Source organism: Columba livia, chromosome 6 (assembly GCF_036013475.1).
Source record: "Columba livia isolate bColLiv1 breed racing homer chromosome 6, bColLiv1.pat.W.v2, whole genome shotgun sequence".
Classification (NCBI taxonomy): Eukaryota; Metazoa; Chordata; class Aves; order Columbiformes; family Columbidae; genus Columba; species Columba livia.
In genome coordinates this window covers 16,721,945-16,736,706 of record NC_088607.1, presented here as the reverse complement: position 1 = coordinate 16,736,706, position 14,762 = coordinate 16,721,945, and the positions used below count along the sequence as shown (strand labels likewise).

Genomic DNA, 14,762 nt, shown 5'->3' with positions numbered 1-14,762 from the left:
CTTTCTGAATTTCCGACTTTGCCAGTCTCTGTCATTGCTACATACTGCTGAGCAAATACTTCTGAGAACGATTTTCTGTTGATGTATTTGTCTGTGTAGGCTATTTTAACAAGAATGTAACAACTATATGTTTTGGGATCTGGCCCCCATTAATTCTGCTAGTGTTAACCAGAGTGAGGAATTTCTTGGCAGACACTGCTTTCTTGAGTATTTATGTGTATTAATTGTAAAGAGAGAAAAAGAAAGTAAAAGTAATCATAAGTTTGTGATTGGAAATATAAACCTGACTTAAAGCAAGAAGTAGCATCTTTTATTGTATAGTAGGAAAGAATCTTTGAAGCTGACAAAGAATGAAAAGAATAAGAACTTGGGAGAATACCCCAAAAAACCACCAGCCCTCAAAAATCCTACAGCAGAGAAAACATCTGACTCCTGTCACCCCACTTGTAAAAATATATATTCCCCATTTCCTTTGCAGTACTATGTGTGCTGTATTTGTTCTTCCATGTGCAAGCTGGGATGAATCCATGTTGCTTGTGACCCCAAATCAGTGGTTTCCTGTTTTTCTGCATTAGTTTTCTTTGTAAATGGAATCTGTAATGTGCACCTGTCTTTAACCATAAAGTATGTAATTAAGTACAACATAATCTGTCAAGCAAATAAAGATCTTAAATGTAGAAAAAAAAGAGTAGCAGTTGAATAAATCCAACGATTGGGCACTGCAATAGTTTTAAAGACAGCTGTAAGGAAGCTAAGGTTTTGTGCACTACTTCTGTAGTAGGTTTTTTTTTTCTTCTCTCAAAGGAGCATATTCTCCCCCTTTGCTTTGATTCTCTATACCCAAGGCGAGTTGAATGTAAATATGGGTAGAAACTTCTAGATCAAGCATCTTGCTAAACTGCTCTCTATCTCAAGATGTCTTTCATGAAATGTTGTGAAAATGGCATTGCACAGCATTTACTAATCAGGGAAATTGAAGTAGCTGATAAATAAAGATACAGCTAAGGGAAGAATTGTTCCAGTGAGATGGACAACAGGTGACTGACTCATAAAGAGATCAAGGAGTGAAGTTATACTGGTAATATAGAACAAAGTAAATCCTCTGTAGCAAGCCCTAATTAATTATTTTTATACTTTAATGTGGTAACACAGGAAAAAAGAAAAGTGAAGAAAGTGAAGTGGTTCAGCTAAGGTACCTATTTCTTCTAAAGAGATACTGTCAAATCAATTAAGATCTCATATTTTTGAATCATTAAGACGAAAGTTTTGTAAATCTTAGGGTCAGTAGAGACAACTTTTTTTTTTTAATTGGAACCTTCATTTTGCTTCAGTGAGACTATAATATTTATAATCTGAACAACAAAACATATCGAATGATCTTTTTTCTCAAACTGACAAAAGGATGAAATACAATATGTAAATAATCTACATTCATTGTGAAAGGTCCATTTAATTTTAAGATGTTGTTCTGTTTTAATGATCTAAATGACTGTAGCTCAAGGAAGTTTTTTTATTGCTATTGTTTAAATCAGACTGTGTTCCTTCAGTGCAGGGTCACAGATGCTGTTCTCAGTTCCACGGATGTAAAAAAGGGATAACTTCACTGGATTTGCTGTCATGTCAGTTCATGGGCTTGGAACTCACTCCAGTTCACCTGGAAATATTATACATGTAGCATTTAGGATGTGCAAGGCATGCTGGTTTTTAATTTGCTTTATCTGCCAATATAAAATCACATGAATGCTAAGATAAAAATCAAAGAAAAAGCTAAAATTAATTTTCTTTAAACTATATAATGATACATTTCATTGCAAATGAGATGAAATCTGAGCCTAAATGTGAACAGTGATCCTATAAACACTGAGTTTAATCTTATTCCTTCCTAGTATCCACTGCAGTCATTGTTCTCGTAAGCCATTTGATGTCTCTTGATATCTGTATCACAGGGTGTTACTCATCTTTATTCCAAAAAAGCTTCTGAACAAACAATTGGACTACAGCTTGGAGAAATAATAATTGCAGGCAGATGCACACTGACAGCCACTTCTTTGTTATTTTGCAATGCCTTGTGGGTCAAAAAAGAAATAGGGAGTAAGTTGGAGACCAGGAGGGATGTGCAGGAGCTGGTACAGTGGGACATATGGCCCTTTCAAGGCTGGGGTATGTTAGCTGCTCTTGAGAGACTGGATGAAGAGTAAGAAATGGGATGTCTGTCAGGAGCACAGGACATGATGCTGTGTGTAAGCCTGCAAGGCTGGCTCTTCTGTGATGTGTACCAGGCCTGCCATGTGCCATTTGAATAGTACACAAAAGTATCCCAAATGGCAAGGTGTGGGATGCATTGTAGATAAATACTTTGAACAGTGAAAGTCTCTTCTGGAAAAGGTAGAGCCTTAAACATCTCTGAAGAAACTAGTTAATTTTGCAGTCTTGAAAATTTTTGAGGGTTTGTGCAAGGTTTCATTAAGAACTCAAATTTACAGCTGCTAATCAGCTGCAAGGCTTCACACGTTTTCTTAGGTTATTCAAAAACTCTTCTTGCAGGATTTGTTCTCTCCCAAAACTCAGCATTCCACACTGAGAAACCAAAAACTACCTCTCTTCTCCATTACTGTGCAATCTGTTCCCTACTCCTCATTTCTAAACATTGCTTCTATTAGGAAATATATATATATCTATATAGATGCTGGGAGGAAGAGGGAGTCTAAAGCTGTGTAAATGACATTTGGATAGTTAAAAAAAAAAAAAATCATCACACTGGCAATCTCCAGGTTTTTTTGAGTGCAACATCAGATAAACCAAGCCATGGATAGCTGAAGTAACATTAAAGAAAATGTTTCTATTTGCATAGGTCATACATCTGAAAAATGAGGAAAAAGAGAGTTTGTTCTCTAAGTTACTAAATAGAAGCATGGCTACAAGTTCAAAAAGAAGGTGGTTTCCAGTATTGCCAGAAACTCCTATTTGCTTGTGTCTGAAAATGACAATGTCATGTACTGACCTGCTGGATTACTTATGCTTGGGCACAATTCTAAAGGTTATGGCACTACTTCACATTGATTTATTAGATCTGAACAGAATATGGAAAGTGTATCTCACAGAAGATTTTAAAGTTTGGCTTTGTTATGAATAAAAATATTTTCCCACATTTGCCTCTAATGCACAATTTTTATGATACCTGGAAAATTTCAAGTGGTTAGAAAATTATGCTGTTTGTGGTTTGTGTGTTTTTTTTTTTTTTAAATTTTATTTTATTTTACTATTTTTAATGAACTCTATATTTTCTCCCTATTATAAATAAATCATTCTTGAATTAGCATATGAAGTAACCTTTCTAAGGAGGATACTGAATAGTTTAAGCTTTTCTTAACCTTTAACTTTTTATCTGCCCCTTTCCAGGATGCCTTTGAGATAATGGCTGAAAATTATGAGTTCAAAGAAAATGAAATATTTTCCCTGGAATTTCAAAGGGCAGCTTCTGTGCTGAAATTTCTTCCATTTCCAGTAACCAGAATGAAAGATATACAAGGGTTGCCCTGCATGGGAGACCGAGTCAGAGATGTCATTGAGGTAACATGCCTCTGAATTTTCTGCCAATTGATTCTTTTACAGATCTGCTTTTAGAGGTCATAGTGTACAGCATTGATATCTGTGTTTGTTTACACAACCTTCTGCATTTCCTGTAATAACATTACATTATCCTTGTTACTAAGAACACAATGGTTTCTGGAAACCTGTTGTAACACAAGGTTCTATCATGGAACCTCCACTCTTTAGGAATCAAGGTAGCTAGTGAATAAATACGAGTTAACAAATAATGCAGTATCATCTTTGTACAAAATTTTAGAAGTCTCAATCTGGTTTGGATGTGACAGGTTAACTGTTAATAGTTTTGTTCACGTGACTTTTGCCCTTGGCAACATCACTTTGCTCACCTGAATGCTTTATTAGAAATACTATTTTTGCAAAACTGGTAAATAATTTAGTACTTTAATGTTAAATCCTACCTTGATTTGAGTTATAGCAAAGCCTTTTATCTACGTGATGGATGAACTTTACATTCTTACTGGAGCTTTGAGTATTTCCTGCATTTTTCTTTAATCCTTAGCCTTTCCAGGACCCTACATCACGGGTGCTCTTACCGCCGCAGGCAGCTGGCCAGGGCCCTCAGCTGCCTGGGGAGGTCACTGCTGGCTGTTGCGTTTCACTCTGGCTCCTTGTTTGCCTCACCTCACCAGTTAAGAATGTAGCCTCTGAAGTGCTCTTTGTACCTACTGCCTGGGAACTGGGAATTCATTTTGGGGGGTTTTATTGGTGAAGGCTTTTTTGTTTGTCAGTTTTTATCAGAAAGACTGAAGGAACTGTACACTCCAGAAAAAAAAGATATCTGTTCTTACAATGCTTTTACTTTTAAGAGAAGTAAACTCAACCAAATAATGCAATCTAATTTTCAGGACAACTCATTGATAGCTTATGATAAATAACTGCTTTCTGGCTATGAATTTGAGTAAATAAGTATGGTGAAATATATTCCATGGTCCCAGTTTCTACTTCATCCTTGAGTGAATTTATGAGTAAATATGCACGGTGAAATTTATTCTGTAGTTCCAGTTTCTTCTTCATCCTTCAGTAATTTTCTGTCTCAAAAAGGATTGCGGAATTTGATCCTAATGGTTGCTAAGGATACTCCTCATGTTTCTACAGGTTGATAAGACTTTGTTTTAGATTATTCTACTAAAACTTACTGTAATCTTGATTTTTTTTTTTAAAGCAACTTCTTCTTTGTTTAGGAAATTCTTGAAGAAGGAGAGAGTTCTAGAGCTAAAGAAGTGTTAAATGATGAACGATACAAATCATTTAAGGTAAATCTTTTAAAGTTTGCTGTTGTTTAAAATTCCATATATTTTCCTCTTTTATATATTTAAGTATAGCTTAGACATAACCATCAATTTTATAATAAAGGAACATCCAATATTGGATGAAAAAAAAAGAAAGATCATGCATAAAGAGAAAGGAGCAGAGAGAAACTGTGATAGAATAAGGAATAGTGGTGAAATCAGCTATTTTTCTAATTAATGTGATGCATACACAGTTACTCTTAAACTTGAACTAAACAATCTTTCCTGAAAACTAATGTAATGCATACTCTTCACTATAAATTTAACCCAATGTTTGGTTTATTTTTTTCCTTGGCTGATTATCATTATAACACTATACCAGCTTATTCTGGCATTAAGAAAATACCAGTTGAAGACGATGACTCAGACCAATTTTAGTTTTCTTTTGTGTGACGCAGGCAGAGGAGGACCGGAGGTATTTCTTTGTTAGGCAGATTGTAGAATTGGAGTCATGGTCACACTTCTTCATAGTTACTAGGAATCTAAAACACAAGTACTGTATTTCCTGTTTCTTAAATTGTCAGTGAATCCTCCACTGGAAAAATATGTACTGGAAAATGTTTTTCCAATGTTATCTGCAGTTCTAATATTTAAAAATATACCTTTTGTGCCTTCAGAAAAATTTGAACCTGAGAATAAAAGGAATGCAGCTCTTTAAATCTCCCCTACATTATTCACTTTTACTTCAGCTATGGAAAGGTTCTTCCATTCTGATGCCATCTTGTAGCAATACTCAGAGAAGACGTGTAGTTTTATATGTGCAGCAGGATTCAGGAACCAGACTTGCCTATTAATGGTAATAAAGATTGAAGATCGGCCATTAAATCTTACGTTTCTGTGTTTAAGAATATTTCTTTAAGATTAGAATAAAACCTAACAGGGAACAGATTATATGAGATGTGCCTTATGCCTAATTACAACAAACTTACGTGGCTCTCTTGTTAGCTGAGCACAGTCTCAACATTTTGGCCAAATTGGCTGTAGCAGTTCTTGGCAACATTTTTAATGTGCTTCTAAGGAAGCCAAGAAGACTCCCATGTTAGTGAATTCCTCAATTGTAATGTTTAGCATGCTTCTGGTGACTGCTGAAAATCACTTCAGAGAATCACAGAATGTCAGGGATTGGAAGGGACCTGGAAAGCTCATCCAGTCCAATCCCCCTGCCGGAGCAGGAACACCCAGATGAGGTTACACAGGAATGTGTCCAGGCGGGTTTTGAATGTCTCCAGAGAAGGAGACTCCACAACCTCCCTGGCAGCCGGTTCCAGTGTCTGTCACCCTCACTGAGAAGAAGTTTCTTCTCATGTTTAAGTGGAACCTCCTGTGTTCCTTATCTGCTTTTTTTTTTTTTTTTTTTTTTCACTTTTAAGCCCACTTACCGTGACTTAAAAGATCGCTGCTGGTCCCACGACCACAGTTGTCAAATGACTGAAAAAAGATTATACAGTATGTGGTTTAGATGTAGGGTACATAAATGTCATTGCCACTTTGCCACTTCATAAAAGTGGATAATGCAGGGAACGAGTTAATGTAATTCACTTTCACCATCTGAAAAAGAACAGTGCTTGCATACACAATTGAAGAAATGGGCTACCTGCCATTCACACTGCTCTGTGGGCAGTGTTTATAAATTGACATCTATAAATAAACTGTATAATAATGAACCTTAATATGGAAAGAAAAAAATGTGGTATTTTTTTTCCTAAAAATTTGGACAGTGGCATAGAATCAATTTTCTTTAGTTCTCTATCCCAATATTAATTAAGTCTCTTGGAATAATTTAAAACACAGTAATAGACCCTTTAGAAAATCATTTAGTGCTAGCAAAAACATTATGAGATAACAATCTAAGTATTGAAAAAATGTCATTCTTTATAAACACCCATGATTCAGACAGAGAATAGGTAATTTCATCCATTGTATACAAAATGTAGGGTAATTCCTATTTAATATTATCCAAGATTTTAATTTTTCTCTTTCTTTACCTTAATTATTTCCAAGGAATTAATCTCACTAGAAAAACACAAAATAAATCTAGCATGGTTAGAATGCAGAGGTTGTAGATTGAATGGAGAACAACAGTTATTCATGTCTTACACAGCTATTCATTGAATTCTATAAATGTACAAAGAAACTATTGAGAGCTTCAGTATTGACAAACTGAACATAAGGAACATGCTTTTGGGCAAGCATGAAAGTTTTCCCTTCTGCTTTCATGTCATTCTTCATCTGAAATATTGATCCACTGAATAATGCTTAAAACTGTGATGTTTTTGTTTTACATCCTCTCTTGGGGAATAAGTCAGTGTACAAAATTACTTTGGAATAAAAGGAATACAACCACACTAAGACTTCAGAAATTGACAGATTTTTTTTTTTTTTTTTAAGTGGGAAAAATAGGGAAATCTGTACTCCAGATAAGATGTGTAAGAATTTAGCTTGGCTCACGTGAAGACTGAAAAATTGTACAAAAGTTTATAATATGCAAGCTAACAAAAATGAACTTTAAGTTTAATCCAGTTTTGGAAAATAATATTTGGCGTGACCTTCAAACATATGTGTTTTATAGAATGCAGTATAAGAACACATTTATGTACTTCCAGTCTGTTTCCACATACCATTGAGACCCAGTGCCCTCAGTGCAGAATTTGAAGAGCCACAGAGTTCCCGCTGATCCCATCTCTCGGAAATGCTGCCACACCAAAATCACGTATATAACTGAGGGCTGGTAGTGCGTATAATACAAAATCATAATGTCAGTCAAATTGGGAAGGTAGTCTTGAGATGCCTCTTGTTCTATTAAGTCAGTGTAAGGGAATCCAGCTACTTAATGTTACTGTTTTCATTTCTTAACTTTGCAGTAAAAATAAAGACTACTATCCTTATTTCAAACCTTAGTTGAAAATGTCTATTTGACTAAATCATATAAAGATGCTGGGGGTGCTACAATATTATTGTTTAAATTTCAGTTTTATAGGAACTGCCCATGTTCATTTGTATGTTCAACTTAACTATGTAAAGAAAGGAAGCTGAATATGTATGTTTGTATTACATATAATTTATCTTCAATGTAGGATAAACTCTGCCTGGTATTTTCCCTGTAAATCTGTGTCATCGCCTAGTTAGTGTAATTCACTGCTCCTTTAGAAAACAGCACTGAAATGTGTGTTCTTCTACTGACCTTAGCAATTTACTTCAGTCTTTGGAGTGGGAGTGAAGACATCTGAAAAATGGTACAGAATGGGTTTACGAACCCTGGAAGAGGTAAAAGCTGACAAGACCGTGAAGCTGTCAAAAATGCAGAAGGCAGGTAAGGTGAAAGTCTCAGAAAAACTTGTATCTCAGTGCTCTAAGAACTTGATAACAGGACCAGAGGAGGAGGCAAGGCTCATTTATACATCCATTTTCTTGCTGCATTGTATTGTGAATATTAAATGATTAGGTTAAAATAATACTTGGACTAACAGAGCTCCTAGTTAACAATGGTATCATTCAAAACGTATGAATATGCATATTCTTTTATTCGATTACACAGATACCTAGTGAAATCTGCCCTTGAACACAAAACTATTAACGGGTCATTATTTCACAGGTCGCAAAAAAATTACATTAGGAAATCCCAGAACTACTTTTCAGAGGGGACCTGTCTGATAAATAAGGATTTGTAATAAAATACTTGTAAAATTACTTCCATAATCCTAGCACTTAGTAATTTACAAGTGTTAAACATGGTCAAATGAATAATGTTGCTTCCCCATACGTTATCTCTTGTGTGTGTGCCATTTCCCTAAATAAAGGAATTATTTTAAACAAAGGAATCGTTTACATTAAGAAAAGGAGATTATATAACATGACCTTAAGATCACGTCACTTTAATTTTGCATTAAACCCATGTGTTTTACATCACTTCGGTAGCCTTTGGATCCACTTGCCCACATTCATGCTCCTCTGTCCTTTTTTTATTTTTACGTGTCATATCCAAGTGTGAAGCAAGCTGCAGGACTGGGCTTTTTTGATACAAGCTCTGTAATAAAACATAAAGATAGCTGGGGTATTTCACATATCTCTGAGCCCTGTACTTAGATAAAACCACATCATTTTGGGAATAGAACCTTTTAAAGTAGTATGTCCAGAAACGCTATTGATGGGAGCTGGTAGGAAAGTCAGAGTAATTTATAAATATTCAAATTCTGAGTAAGTGGAGCAATTATCCTGACTGCCTTGTTGTTATAAACTGTAACTGCTGCTACATTTTGTAACAAATTATAATGGCAAAAACACATGTATACTATAAGGACAAAGTTAAGAGGCTGCATCTTTCCTGCAGTTTCCCCACATGCAAGGCAGGAGACTGACTCCAGGAGTGGTGGGAAAGAAGGAAAAGACTCCTGAAGAGACTAGATCGAAGTATATTTTTCCCGACAACATGTCCTGAAACAAACCTATAGTTTCAGGTTCAAAACTGAGTGTTTTTTAGTTCCTGTCATTAGACGCGGTACCTTTGTGCATGGTACGAGTTGTGTGGTATAACTTCCTGGTGAGAGGTGGTTATTTCACATGGAGCTTACATAACGCTATTGAGATCTTGACAATACCATAGAGTGATCAGCAATTTTTTGCCTTTGATTTCCAGGGTTTCTTTACTATGAGGACCTTGTTAGCTGTGTATCTAAGGCAGAAGCAGATGCAGTAAACATGGTTGTCAAGAATACGGTATATACTTTTCTACCAGATGCTTTGGTTACCATAACTGGTGGTTTTAGGAGGTGAGTGAAAACAAATTATTCCATTTGACTGTTTTATTCAGGTACACAGAAAATTATGTTTGTCTCTTGGAAAAGTCAAAGCACCTTAGTGGGAACATTTTTCAGTGTGGTGGTGTTTGTTTGTTTGTTGATGTTGTTGTTTTGTGTTGGGTTTTTTGCGACCCCCCCCCCCCCTTTTTAAATTTTTTTTTTGTTTGTTTTGTTTTTTTGTTTTGTTTTCAGAGAACAATCTACCTAAGAATAGCTTGCTGGAAAAATGTTTAGATCACATACCATACTTGAGCTTATATTTTCTTTTTTTTTCCTCTTTTAGTGGATCTGAAATTCCAAGGCTTAGACTGTTGTAAAGCCATGCTTAAAAACACAATAAACTTAAGGCAATTTTGTGCTTGTAGTTTGGTTTCCTTTTTTTGGAGAACTTGGCCACTTGAGATTGAAAATATGCTAAGGCAGAGTTTGTAGTGTTAGAAGTGTACGTTGCAGTAAACACTGACCACAGTGAATATAAAGCACTAACTGAACCAAATATACACTGACCTCTGCATAGATAAGGTGATCTCAGAATTTCTTTCCTGAGTGATTTTTGTGCCTAACGCTTTTGGTCTTGCTCTGTAAAACTAAACATGAAACTGTTGCTGAGGACATACACAATTCATTCTTTCAGCACTTACTCGAGAGCTTTCCTAAAGCCACACAACAAAATACTGAGACTGGGAATAGTCTTCGGGAGTATCAAGTTCCTTGCTCTGTACTCAGTCCTCTGTTATATCACTAACTGCAGTACATGTCATACTCAATAAACCAAAAAAAACCTTAGTAAGATCCTCTGTCACTCTTATGTAACTAAAACTGGTATGATAGCAAAAGACAGAATAAAGTTAATAATTAATGAATCACTTGTGTGGTTTATTATTGTGAGCCTAGATGGGCCTGCATAGACTCACTCCAGTGCTAAATTAAGACCTTATATTATTTGCAATTGCTATATACATTCACAGTGATTGTGATGAATGTATTTTATCACCTTTGTGCCACCTCATGATATTTATAATTATTTAATGTATGTCCTCTACGTATTGTAAGAATGTTTGCAGCTACCAGCTATTAATAAATGGTTTCTGTGAAACAGTGTGGTCAATGAGAAACACTAGGTTCCAGTATGAACCTTGACCAGAGCTATAAGAACAAGATAAAATTTTATATTCAAAACCTCAAGTGTCATCATTCTGTGACTCTTTGTTAAGGATACATGTAATGGCAATTTTTTCACACTGATGCAAATCAGTCAGGGACCTTGTGGTGTTAGTGACCTGGATATAACTGATTGGCACATGTCTAGATGGGTTAGAAAGTTTCAGGGACAGAACTGTTATCACATTGAAAATTCCCAGTTTCTTCTGACATGGTGTACTTGTAAGCTTTGTTGTTTGCAAAGTATTAACATCACACATCAAATTTAAGCCTGTTGTTTTGCTTATTATTTCAGGGGGATATAGCCATTCTCTTTTTTGTTAAGAATAAGATTTTGTATCTCTAAATATGTGTGTCAAACCAGAAGAGAAATTATTTAAGTATCAAACCTGTTTTAGTGGAAGGTGTCTGTGCCCATGGCAGGGGGGGTTGGAACCAGATGACCTTTAAGGTCTCTTCTAACCCAAACCATTATATGATTCTATGATCTAATGATGCCTTCAGTGAGAAATCCTGTATATTAAACACGTGCCTTTAAACATACTGAGAATATATTAAAAAATAAGTTTCAAAATGTCAGTCTTAAATGATATTTTACCACCTCATGGAAAACAAGTGCTACTTTGTAAGATTTGTAGAAAACTTGATTAAATTGATCAAAGTATCTTTATTAGGTGCCTATATTTTGATTACTGAACTGCAATAGTGTTCTGTTCTTTTTTACCTATCTCATATAGTGGCAATATTCATCAGTATGAAGTATGTGTAAGCTCACTAGCTCCCAATTTTCATTTAACAAATTATTTTTGTTTCTTTCATCATTATATATTTTAATTTAAAAAGTGGGCATTTTTTATAATCAAACAGCTTGACTTGATTTCCCGTATTCTATACCCTGTATGCTACTAACTTAAGAGAAAAAATAGCTCATGATTGCTCTGAGTAATATATTAATCCACAGGATCCAGATTTGTCTTGTTTTATTTATTTGTTTCATAAATTGGAAAAAAAAAAAAAAAAAAAGCAGTTGGTCGTATTCCTCCAGATTTGCTTGGAGAGTTGAAAGTCAGAGTCTGATAAACCCGACCTACTACATGGGAAAACTGAATGAATTACCATGAACAGAACTTCCATTAGTGATCTGGAGTCATGGGGATTCAATGAGATAGAGATGAAATACAGGAAATTTACATTCTATGATTATTTTTCCCAAACTTAGCAAACTTAGCTGGGCATATTTAATAAGCTAGCAGACCTTTTCCATTAAACTTGTCCATGGACTCCTCTGTGGTTTGACTTAGTTTTCACCTTTGGTCTCCTGTATTGCTTCTTGAACAAGTCTTAATGCTAGTTTGTGTTTATAGCAGCCATAATCCTGGATGGTGGTAGATAAACCATGTTTCAGGTATAAATGAAAAAGCAGTTCAAAGGGTTAAGAGCAAACACAAGAGAAGCCATTACCTAAAGTAAAAAACATCAGGGCATCAATCTGTCAATAGTCAAATTGCAAGCACAAGTGGAGGAACAGACTTGGCTGGCAGCTGTATTTCTAATTCAGAATGGTGGAAAATTCAGGGGGAAAAAAAAGGATATAGACAGGAAATGAAAAATCAAATTACTAATTTGAACCTATGTGGTTTAACCAAAATACCAGACCTACAAGTTGTTAGAATAGGACGTGAAAATTTGAAAAGCAGATGCAGTCTTATTTGGAACATGCCAAGACCTGTTTCTCTGACCAGTTATATGCAGTTTATTTCCTCTTTAGCTTTAAAATCTTGTAGTTTCAGGTTAACCCCCAAATTCTCTCCTTTACCTCTGCGCAAGGGTCATATTGCTGAAGCAGTCTTCAGTGTCTGCTGCTTCCTTCTTTCTGGTTCTTTCATCTTTCTGCCTGTCTTCACAAAACAATAGCTCATGAAACATCCTTAATCAGAAGTACTTTCCTTGTGTTTCCATGGTTGAAAGTGGGAATAATAGTGTGTTTGGTTGAAAGCAAGTCTCTTTTCATCTCTCTGAATGCACAAAGGAATATAGAGGCTTAAAAGTAGCAAATAATAGCCACAATGGGAACCCTTCAGTATATCCCTAATTCGAAATCATTCAAGAACAGAAATGAATAAGTTTATGAAATCTGGATGAGTTTATTCTTTGTTACTCCCTTACAGAAACACTTAGATAACTGCCGTAAAACATTCCTTGAGGTGCAGTATGTATAGTTTCATATGAGAGGTTGGGAGAATTTTCTTATTTCTTAAAAATATTTTTATGACACTTATCTGGGTCACTTTGAAACAGAAGTTACAACACTGAAATGCATGGAAATACAGAAGTAGAACAATTGTAGTTACAAAATAAATCACACCCACACAGTGTGGAATGTATTTGATTGTCTGTCTAGTGAGGCCTATTGCCTCAGCTGTAGAGAAGGAAGTATTGAAGATGCTGATAATGCAATATGAAGCATACCATGCACAATATTATCAGAGAGAGAGAATTTACCATGCAGTCTACTTGAATCAGGAATTGGTATGGGTTTCTTTTCTTTGCTCAGCCTCTCTTATTTTGAATTGCTGAGATTTAAGACTGTTTTCTTCTTAAAACTAGTGAGACAAATTCTGAGGTGGAGAATAGCACCTCATATTACAAGTTACAAAAGCCACTGAGGGTGAAGTTTCCCTTCCAACACTGGGTTAAAGAGAGGCCCTGGGATGGGGAGAAAATAAACATTTTTTTTAGTGTGTGACATCTCTGATTAATGCTGTGTTTGTCCAAACTATATCCAAGCTAGAAGTGTAGTTTAGGCTTATGTATATTATCACTTTTAAAATAGAGTTAAACTAAGGAGCTGGTAATTTTGTTCCTGGTTATTAACAATATAATTTTATTCTATGGAGAGAATTAAAGGTTTTTCAGTAGTAGTAGCATTATATCATCTTGTATATATTACTGCATGTTACAGAAAATTTGATACCTATTAGCAATGTGTTAATGCGATTATAAGAGGGTCATTAGGGACATTCAACATGGCTTCACCAAGGGGAAACCTCGTAGCCTTTTATCAGGACATAACCAGGTGGATAGATGATGGCAAAGCAGTGGATGTGGTCTGTCTTGATTTCAGTAAAACACTTGACACAGTCTCCCATAGCATCCTTGCTGTTATGCTGAGGAAGTGTGGTCTGGACGATCGGGTAGTGAAGTGGACTGCGAACTGGCTGAAGGAACGAAGCCAGAGAGTGGTGGTCAATGGGGCAGAGTCCAGTTGGAGGCCTGTGTCTAGTGGAGTCCCTCGAGGGTTGGTACTGGGACCAGTACTATTCAATATGTTCATCAGTGATTTGGGTGATGAAATAGAGTGTACTATCAGCAAGTTTGCTGATGACATGAAGCTGGGAGGAGTGGCTGACACACCAGAAGGCTGTGCTGCCATCCAGTGAGACCTGGACAGGCTGGAGAGTTGGGCAGGGAAAAATCTAATGAAATATAGCAAGAGCAAGTGTAGAGTCTTGCATGTGGGCAGGAACAACCTCAGGTTCTTCTCCCTCTCTACTCTGCCCTGGTGAGATCACATCTGGAATATTGTGTGCAGTTCTGGGCCCTTCAGTTCAAGAAGGACAGGGAACTGCTGGAGAGAGTCCAGCGCAGAGACGTGAAGATGATTAAGGGAGTGGAGCATCTCCCTTACAAGGAAAGGCTGAGGGAGCTGGGTCTCTTTAGTTTGGAGGAGATTGAGGGGTAACCTCATTAATGTTTATAAATATGTAAAGGGTGAGCGTCACGAGGATGGAGCCAGGCTCTTCTTGGTGACAACCAACGGTAAGACAGGGGGTGATGTGTGCAAACTGGAACACAGGATGTTCCACTTAAAAACGAGGAGAAACCTCTTCTCAGTGAGGGTGACAGA

The 14,762-nt window shown here is 36.1% G+C and overlaps 1 protein-coding gene across 12 annotated transcripts in view; it reads left to right on the top strand.

The window, feature by feature from the left end:
• DNTT (DNA nucleotidylexotransferase) overlaps positions 1 to 14,762 on the top strand; it is a 172,445-nt gene that overhangs the window by 97,805 nt on the left and 59,878 nt on the right. For all 12 annotated transcript variants that reach the window (XR_002419400.2, XM_021293757.2, XM_021293755.2 and 9 more), the window contains 4 exons: positions 3,400 to 3,570; positions 4,791 to 4,862; positions 8,085 to 8,208; positions 9,532 to 9,664. Coding sequence is in view for 11 of the 12 variants with exons in the window: in XM_021293757.2 (XP_021149432.2) it covers positions 3,400 to 3,570; positions 4,791 to 4,862; positions 8,085 to 8,208; positions 9,532 to 9,664 (500 nt within the window). In the remaining variant the exon portion in view is untranslated. The remainder of the gene's footprint in view (positions 1 to 3,399; positions 3,571 to 4,790; positions 4,863 to 8,084; positions 8,209 to 9,531; positions 9,665 to 14,762) is intronic.